The sequence below is a fragment of the Pseudochaenichthys georgianus genome, chromosome 20 (assembly GCF_902827115.2).
Source record: "Pseudochaenichthys georgianus chromosome 20, fPseGeo1.2, whole genome shotgun sequence".
NCBI lineage: Eukaryota > Metazoa > Chordata > Actinopteri > Perciformes > Channichthyidae > Pseudochaenichthys > Pseudochaenichthys georgianus.
In genome coordinates this window covers 632,317-642,314 of record NC_047522.1, presented here as the reverse complement: position 1 = coordinate 642,314, position 9,998 = coordinate 632,317, and the positions used below count along the sequence as shown (strand labels likewise).

General features: G+C 46.0%; 1 protein-coding gene across 1 annotated transcript in view; it reads right to left on the bottom strand.

The window, feature by feature from the left end:
- Positions 1-9,998, bottom strand: part of sema5a (sema domain, seven thrombospondin repeats (type 1 and type 1-like), transmembrane domain (TM) and short cytoplasmic domain, (semaphorin) 5A) — a 193,603-nt gene that overhangs the window by 123,273 nt on the left and 60,332 nt on the right. Inside the window, exons 4-5 of the mRNA XM_071206974.1 lie at positions 9,219-9,264; positions 1,501-1,611 (exon numbers count right to left, since the gene is read on the bottom strand). Coding sequence (XP_071063075.1) covers positions 1,501-1,611; positions 9,219-9,264 — 157 coding nt within the window. The remainder of the gene's footprint in view (positions 1-1,500; positions 1,612-9,218; positions 9,265-9,998) is intronic.

The following is a 9,998-nucleotide window of genomic DNA, read 5'->3' as shown; positions in this document are numbered from 1 at the left end:
TGGTGTGGGTGTGTGGTGTGTGTGTGTGTGGGTGTGTGTGTGTGTGTGTGTGGGGTGTGTGTGTTGTGTGTGTGTGTGTGTGTGTGTGTGTGTGTGTGGTGTGTGTGTGTGTGTGTGTGTGTGTGTGTGTGTGTGTGTGTGTGTGTGTGTGTGTGTGTGTGTGTGTGTGTGTGTGTGTGTGTGTGTGTGTGTGTGTGTGTGTGTGTCAGTTCACATTCCAGGCCAAGCGGGCTATTCTCAGCAACCACACATCAGCACACGTCGCACAGCAGCCCCCGAGTCCCTGCTCAATGTAGGCGCTAAAAAGTGGTTTGGCTAATCGCCGGGGAGGAGAAACCTGGTAATGGTCCGAAACCTTCCTCGTTCGTGCTCAGGGTGAACATCAATCATAACACCATGCAGAATTACAACTTTCAATCAGCACTCTAATCGCTGCAGAATGGCTGATTGGATCATTACGAGGCGATTTCTATCACATTTGAGATATTCAAAGCAGATTTCCAGGACATCACGGCGATGTCTGTGAGCCTGGTAGTGGGGGATATTGTGGCACTCATCGGCTACTAAAGCCTTCTTATCTGACGGCCCTGCCTCAAATGGTGCAGACTCAGAGTAGAGCCGAAGTGCCGGTGTCATTAGGAAACATTAAAAAGCTCATTAACATGCTTTGTTCAGACTCCTAAGATGGATGCGTCCCGATCCCAAATATGTCTGGAATCGCTGCCGTTAAATAATAATTCACGCTTTATCAGCTGCTTTACAAAAGACCCGCTTTCTGTTCCGAAATAGAGGCGCACGGGGGAAACAAAGGACGATGAGAGGACCGGGATTCAATTAGTGAGCGGACCGTGGTGGGGGGGAAATACATATCCATCATGGCGCTGGCTCCTTTTCCACTATAGTTGTTTCTCCACCGGTGAGGTGGAGAAAAGCAACTATAGTGGAAAAGGAAGCCAGCTGTCAAATGATGATTATGGCTTCGTGCAACTACTTAATCTGCGCATTGACATTGCATATGAATAATATTGTACTTACTAATGTATGTAAATGGCAAAACAATTGACTGCAAAGTTCCCAAAAAATACATTGACATGCTTATCAGACAATGATACAACTTTAGGACCTTAAGGAAGTTGCCTAAAAAGAAAGGTTATCCACTAATTACATAATCGGTCTCGTTGCCAATGTAAGCTTATAATAATAGTATTGTTGTGACCAATTTCATATTTTGACAGACCGTGCAGGATTATTTGACCCATCCATATACAGCTATTACCATAAATCATGATTTATTTAGTTTGAACTACACTAAAGTCCCTTAAAGGGCCCGAGTCACGGCCTTTCTACTGATCATAATTCCATCATTGAGGTCTACTAGAATAGATTTACATTGTTCAATGTTCCAAACTCACATGGGTTTCTCACAGCATCTCTGTATAGTATGTGTATTCACTCTCCCCCCCCCCCCTGTGAGCCCAGTGTGCTCCGATTGGTCGGTACGTTGCGAGGCTCCTTGCGAGGCTCCTTGCGAGGCTCCTTGCAAGGCTCCTTGCTGCGAGTAGCGGACAGGTTTCCGGGTCGGCGATACAGCGAGAACAAGCGAAACTCATCCTGAGCACACACACACCTCACAGTCCGAAGTAAAACCAATAGTGTGGCTTGATATTGAGAAAGAAAAAGGTTTATAGCGCTGTGAGAAACGGGTCTGCTGAGAGCGTTCCTCCACCATTCCAACTCGTCTATTACCAACCAGGGAGCTCTATGCAAGTCAATGGGACTCCCTGTTAGTTAGCCAGGGGTCCTGGTGAGGGAGGGGCTCCGCGGATTGGTCCATTTGGGCCAAATCCGGTCATTTGTTGTTGATCTGAGTGTTCACACGTCACAGAATCCAGGAAGCAAACAATGGAGAAGAGAAATCTCCAACGAGGCGTTCTGGGGCAGCAGACAGGTCTTCTCTGTGTTAGAGTTCTACTCGCTACAGGGTGCACTTTGAGGGTGTGAGACTCTGCAGACCTTCACATTCAGAACAACCTACATAGCACAAGGGGACGGGTGATAACCGGAACAGCCTGACACGGGACCTTTAACTGACTTGGAAAACCTATTATAACCTAATGCTAGCATGTTGTGTGCCAAACAAACTAATGTAGTTTTCCTGTTCCATACATGATGGGAGCTTTATAACGGTTTTGATAATCATTCTACCTGCAAGACTGCTCCTGTTTCTTGCAATATTGGACTTACTTTTAGTAATAATGTCCCCCTTTCATATATCAGCAACTACTTGGCTCTATTTCTTTCAAAAACCAACACAAAATGAAATGATAAAGCAAGATTTCGATGCAGGAATCCAGAGCGAGGAGAGGGAACTCGGCCCGGTCGGCAGCAGTTCAGGAAAGCTGAATAAATAAAAGATTCCTCTGCTGCGACGCTGTGTGCGTCCGCCCTCTCTACTGCCCCCTGTAACGTGTGCAGTCCTCAGAGAGGATCCTTTGTGCTCAGGGCCTCCTGTCAGTCTCACACTGTGGGGCTTTTGTCGCAAAGAGGTGGGTTCAGGACAGACACCAAGGGAGCGAGAGTGGGAAGGGAGGAGAGGAAAATGAGAGTCCAAAGCAGGAGTCCGCCAGAACAAAAGAGACAGTGTGGGCAGCGTGGAGGAGGAGAGGAGCTGAGCACGCTTCCCAGACATGATTCTGAATACATCTGGCATCAAGAGGGTCCGGAGAACACGCTCGCCGCCGACAGCTGTCCAGATCCATGAGACGTCTGGCGGAGCGTCTCCAAACACGAGGAGTGAGAGTGAGAGCTGGACAAATCCGGCCGGGGGAAATCTAATCTCGTTTTATGAATAGCTGATCTCGCCTTTTGATGTGCTGGCATAATATTTGCTTTTCACACGCGGATGTCTGCTGATGCAAACTGCTGAAAGATTCACACGTGAAATCGGTCTTGATGTCACGTCTCCACACGAATCATCTTAGGAGATAAGTCGCAGATGTATGGACCCCCTGTTCCGCCTCTTACAACCTGAGGGGGGGATTTCACTCTCTGCATGTAAATGGCCGAGTTAGTTCTAGTGATTGAATTAGCTTCCAGAGCGATGGAGGGCCGTTTTTGGAAGCTACTGATTAGCCGCGCTAATTGTCCATCTGAAGAAGAAGTGTAATTGCGAGAGCCAGGCCCCGTGAAATACAACATGTGGTGACTGGAGAGAGGCTTTTGTCTGCCTGTTCCGTCTTGACGACCCAACAATAGAAGGGGAGTGAAGACACGTGCACAGTGTACATCTGAACAGTGAGTGTTGCCAGGAGGAGTGTTATGGATAGTGTCTGGAGTGAATACTCGTTCAGTCTGTGCTGTGTTGAGTGGGGAACGATGCCACTGATCCCGCTCCTCCTCCCGGTGCTTATTGACTAATGCAGCGTAGCTCTGAAACTCTGCCGCAGCGTCTGCATCCTGTTTTCCGGTCAGCGTGGAAACCGCACGCTGATATTGGATTCTTGCTCTCTCAACGTCTTCTTACATTAACACCATTCCTTAGGACAGGGGTGTCAAACTCAAGGCCCGGGGGCCAAATCCGGCCCGCGACTTCATTTTATGTGGCCCGCAAGAGATTGCAAAGAATATTATAATACGTTTATTATACGGTTACATACTACTTTACAGTATCTACATATGTTCATTTTAATTAATTTCTTATTTTATAGTTATTTATTTATCTTTTTTGTATCCTTAATTGTATTAATCTGTGTGAATCTGTGCTGTCCTGTTTTTCAATCTCACCCTGTTGCTGTTAAACTACTGCATTTCACCACGGGGATTAATAAAGGTTAGTTTATCTTATTTTACAGAAGCACATTGCCCATAAACTACATGTCCCACAATGCATCTCATGTTGTGACATGAAGAGACTTTCAATTGTTACCCCTCAACTTCTGCTTTCAGACGTAGTTAATTATGAAGTTATTACCCTATCCAATAATAATCCAATGCCGAGGCAATAATATAATATAACACATTATTTCATATATATTATGTATTTATATATGTATATTTATATAGTTACAACCGGCCCTTTGAGTGCAACCATAATGCTGATGTGGCCCACGAGGAAATTGAGTTTGACACCCCTGCCTTAGAATATAGTTGATCCAACAAGCTCTTATTGAGACCACAAATTAGCAAAGATATCTGGGCTGTATGCCCGCAATTATTCAACTGTGCAATTCTAACAACACTTTAAGCTGTAATTTCAAGCAATTATCTGTCTTTTACTGTGTATATCGTTATTAATACTTATACATCACTGTATATATTATTATATACATCTTTTTAAATATTTATTGTTCGATATATTGTAGTAAGATGCGTATTTCACTTATTTCTTTATATTCATATGTTTAATATACCTTTTTTAATCTTATTGCTTTTATTTTCTAATGTTAATTATCAGATCTTACATTTAATTCAATATTTTATTATAGATATTCATATTTGTCAGGGAATAGTTCGCCCTGCATGTCCTCCTTCGCCCTGTGACGCAGACGCCCTGACCCTCGAGCAGCCGCTATCTCCCTAAGGAGGGGCCGCCCTAGCAAGTCGTTGTTGCCAGTTTGTGAGCGGGCCGCTCTCGGTCAGAGATAGTTATAGCTGTGGGACACCTGGAGCACTTCCTTCTCGGGGTGTGGAGGACCCCGAGCCATAAGAGACAACATGTGATTCAGTGTCCTCAGCTGTTTAGTCTCTCTATTGAGAATGTTGATCATTACACTCTGAACTAAAACCTGGAGCTGCAGGAGGCTCTTCAGGATTTATTTGGCATCTCATCCGTGTGGTCAGACCGTGGCCCGGGACATGTCGTGTGAATTCTCCGGCTGACTCCAAATAAACCGTCAGTGTTTGCCATCAGAGCTCCAGCTCTCCTCGAGTCTCTCTGAGTCCTGACTCCATCAGAGCTCCAGCTCTCCTCGAGTCTCTGAGTCCTGACTCCATCAGAGCTCCAGCTCTCCTCGAGTCTCTCTGAGTCCTGACTCCATCAGAGCTCCAGCTCTCCTCGAGTCTCTGAGTCCTGACTCCATCAGAGCTCCAGCTCTCCTCGTCTCTCTGAGTCCTGACTCCATCAGAGCTCCAGCTCTCCTCGTCTCTCTGAGTCCTGACTCCATCAGAGCTCCAGCTCTCCTCGTGTCTCTGAGTCCTGACTCCATCAGAGCTCCAGCTCTCCTCGTGTCTCTGAGTCCTGACTCCATCAGAGCTCCATCTCTCCTCGTGTCTCTCTGAGTCCTGACTCCATCAAAGCTCCAGCTCTCCTCGAGTCTCTCTGAGTCCTGACTCCATCAGAGCTCCAGCTCTCCTCGTGTCTCTGAGTCCTGACTCCATCAGAGCTCCAGCTCTCCTCGTGTCTCTGAGTCCTGACTCCATCAGAGCTCCAGCTCTCCTCGTGTCTCTGAGTCCTGACTCCATCAGAGCTCCAGCTCTCCTCCTGACTCCAATTGCTTCAGAAGTTTCCCCCACAATATTTACTTTATGTATCTTCATATTGTACATTTTTCCTTTACTTCTTATTTTCAAAAATAGTTTTATTCCATCTTATTTTATTCTATTATAATTTCTTTTTAACGGAGCAACTGTAACAAAACTTAATTTCCACCTTGGGATAAATAAAGCGGTTTAATTGTGATTTTTCCCTGATATTTTATTACTGCATTACCTTTTTACAATAGAGCCTTTGTTACAAAACGTAACTTCCCCACTGGATGTGTTTTCCAATGCGACGTGTTGGTGTCGGAGCAGAATGCAGGTGTGCTCGTTACAAACCAGGTGTGAAAATGGAGCTAATAACTGGTGACTGTAATCCCTGCATTCAACAACGACACATAATTATGTGTGGCGCTCACAGACACAGAAAGCAGAGAGAGAGTGGAGCGGTGTGGCCATTCATCAGCTCTGGCAGCTCAATGGAAAATTGAACACAATGCAAATTTACAGGGGCCAATTCATCAGTGTGTGTACACTCTGTGCTGCGGGCCGTGCACGCTGCATGATGGCGATGCCAGCAGATGTCCGAGGGGCAGAAGGACAACAAGGAACAGATGTGGGGTTTAAAGTGGGATTCACCTGTACATTGAGGAAGGATTCCGCTTCCGTTTTGTCTGCGGACGCTCTAAAAGTCTACTGCTGAAGAAGTACCGTACTTTTCGGACTATAAGCCGCGACTTTTCCCCCCATTTTTTTTGTACAGCTAGCGGCCACTAGGGAACCTCCTAAATCTATGGATTCTACAGGTGAAATTAACCACCTTTAATAGTGGAGCAGATAACAAGGGCAATCGTTCAAATGATGATACAAGCATGAAACTTGGCAGGAATATTTATTTTATGTCACTTGAAAAAAGTGCTCGCCACTTGAAATTCCAAGATGGCGGCCATTTTCCAAGATGGCCGCCAGATGACCACCCCATAGGTGACATTTCCTGATAACTTTGGATAGATCTGTCCAATTCAGTAGGTCATGGTGGCGATTTATATGTTTTCAACACTGGCGAAGCCGATTATGATATCAAAACACATGTATGATGTGGTATTAACCCCTTACCTGCCATATGTGGCTTTAGGTGCAAAAGTATTACTTTAATATACGAGTTTATAACTCTATGGGCTCTAGGACCGGTCCGCGCCCGCCACCTCTAAGCGGCGGGCTCCAGCAGGAAAAGCTGGAGGCCGGAAAAGAGTGAGACAGGTAGCGCGCCAAAGTAAAAGTGGAACCGAGGGACAGAACGAGAGCAAGACAGACGGACAATTTAGCTGCTGCGGCTTATATGCAGGTGCGCTTTATAGTCCGAAAAGTACGGTAAGTCAAAAGTGGAGCAAGGAGAACACGATGCACCTTTTGTTCCCGACAGTGTTTTCCAGATCAGTGACGATGAGGGTAACGGTTGACAGGGAGATGTAGGACTCTCCGAGCAGCAGAAAAAACCCTTAAGAGCCAGATATTAACTTCCCTCAAGGCCACAGGGAGCCGAGTCGTGTTTCAAGGCCTGACTCGGCCCCCGATTGCAATTCAGACGGAGTGCACGTGAGCAAGTTCATTCAACGTGAGAGATGTTCTCTTTATGGTTCAAGTGCCTTGCTGTCGTGTAAACCCCCCGCCTGACATCCGCAACACTGACTCTCCACATTTTCACATCACATCTCTTCACACTCGCATGTCCACCCTGATCATTACCCATCACACATCCTCTGTTTTTATTTATTTGGTTATTTGATTGATTTATATACCGCATTGTCTTGTTCATGTTTCCTATGCTGGTGTTATCTATTGTGTATCTGGCTTTTTATAGGTGTGTACGGCGACCTTGAGAGCCTTGAAAGACGCCTATATGAAATAAATGAATTATTATTATTATTAAACAGACTAACTTTAACATCTCTGAGTGCCTGAACCCTCTCCCAAACCCAGTGAGAAACAGATATAGACCTTGCAATGCTCTCTCTCACAAGTCATCTACACTTATAGCAAAGGTGTCTTCTCCCCTCATCCTCTGATGGCTTTTTTCCAGTGTTTTATTATCTCCGAGCTACGAGGGCATTTACTGAGGAGATTATGGTTGCTGGGCTCAGACTTTATCGATCTGCGAGACTCAACTCGATATGTGCAATAGAGCAGTTTAGGCCAGTGTTTAGCTACCGCACTGAGTGGCACTACTCTCTGAACCCTCCATAAAACAAGGCTACCACAGTCATAGTTTATTTTCTGCCTGCAAAGCATGCTCCAACTCAGGGCAGGGAAAGTCGGTGGGATTCATGTTGCCTTCACGCAGCCGAAGACCTTGGCTTTTCTATAAATGTTTCACAGCACACACAAGTTGAGATCAGCTCGCCATCAATCATATGGTAATTATATCCACCTCTTAAAGCGTGATAGGTTTGTATTACAGCAGCTGTACGCCTTGTGCTCTGTCAAACAGCTCAGCCTCCCGTCCAGCAGGCACACATCACTGCCACCGGGCATTATCTGACACGGCTGATGCATGGGGACGGAGTGAAACCACCAAGACGAGCGCGGGCGTAGCTTTTAGCTAGTTGTCCTTCTGCTGGAGAGGAAGAACGGAACAGACCCTCGTGAAGTTTCACAATTATGCAACTTTCACAAAAGGCGCCGGGGCTTCGAACGACTGTTTGTGCTTATGCTTTCTTTGTTCGCTCCGACGCTCAGCACCATATTCCCTTGTACATATATTTGATCAAGCAGCAATGCATGTAATGTGAGTGGAGCAACGAAGGCAGCGGGGGAATCCATTCAACTCTTTCAAACCCAACGACAATAGGAATGAAATGTATGAAAACTGCAGCTACAGAAGCAACCTCAGTGCAATTAGTGTTCTGCTTGGTGCCAGGGAGGATCTGAGAAAGGAGAGAAGCATATTTGAAAGGGAATAGCTCCTCAGCAGTTGAACTTGACTATGCAAAGCAGACACGGCCATCTTGAATTGGCCTGGCAGGGATTAGCAGGTCTGTTCTCGGGTGGTTCTGGAGATGAGGGGGCGATCGGGTCGGTGGACTCTCCCTTCGATCCCACCATTCTCCCCGCTCTCATCCTCTCCAGGGAGTCACTGGCAAACATCAAGAGTGGGCAAACCCTCAAAGAACCTGGCTGCTACCTCCCAGAAAAGAAACCCCTCCATGAGTCGATGTTTGGATGGTCCCTCAGTGGGTCGCTCCACGAGGGGAGGGCTCGAACAGTGCGATAAAGGGAAGGACCATAAGAGGATGTTGGAGAAGGGTTTGGAGGAAGTTGAAAAAAAGGATAACTGCCACCTTCATGCATGTTTTGTGCCGACATGAATTCCAGCCCTGAAGTTTAGTTAATTTCTCTTTACTGCTTAATATGATTTGATTTTCTCTCCACCTTGAGAACTTAACATCACATTTAAGAAGTTGCACATGATGTTAATCCCCCGTGCTGCATGTCATACACAGTTTCAAATTTGATTCAAACACGCAGGGTTTTTCATGCTGTCTGGCGCTGTGGAACCAAAGCCCAGCGTCACTCCGGCGGATGGGAAGTTGTTGACATGCGAGTAAACCATTTTACTGAAACGGCTTTAAGTTGTGGGAGCTGGCATCCCGCTGCGCCTACACACGCTGCCTGCTGGACGTGTGAGCAGCTCATGTTCACTCGGTAAAGTCGGTGATTCAGACCGAGGCAGAATTAGCACTCACCTGGATCAGTGACAGGTCCTCCAGATTGAGCCTGAAGAGGTGGTTTCTGGGAAATAGAAAGAGAAGGAGTGTGTGAGCTGATGGAGACATGTTGTGTGGATGTCACTGCTCTGTATTACAGTCTCCATCTGTGTCGCCTCTCTCTCCTGCTTTTATCTGCAAACCGTTGCCCGCGGTGACACCGGTATAAAAGGGATGTCTACCTTCAAGAAGAGAGCATGCTGACTTTAAATGCCTTAAGCGGAAAGTTGGGGTGAAAACAGTTCAGACACACTGAGGAAGAACTTAGCATTATAGCATTATACCTCATGGGGATTATCGAACCCATGAAGGCCAAAGATATCTCACTTCCTTGTGGCGCCGATATTACCCACAATACACCTCCCAAACGTTCACGTACAGCCTTATATCCAAGTCCTTTAAACTGACTTTTAAGTGCACGATGCCTTCTTGTTTAAAAAGATGCAACAGTAGCTTTTAATGTTGATACTACTTAAGGTTGGCATGAGCCGTTGTTAGAGTCATATCATATCAAATCAGAGATGGAAAGAGAATCCTCGCTCTGATTTCAAATGTGCAAAACCGTTTCATCGGCATTTAGAACTTTTCAAGAACCATTAGGTTCTAATGAAGGCGCTCTCGTGAAGAGGATTCTGTTTATTGACTAACGATGTCTCAGCCTGTCTACTAAAACCATTACACCCCATTACCCGAATGAGATTACATAACAACTGACAATTAGGACTGGAAACATTATTTATCGTGACTTCCTTCTCCATT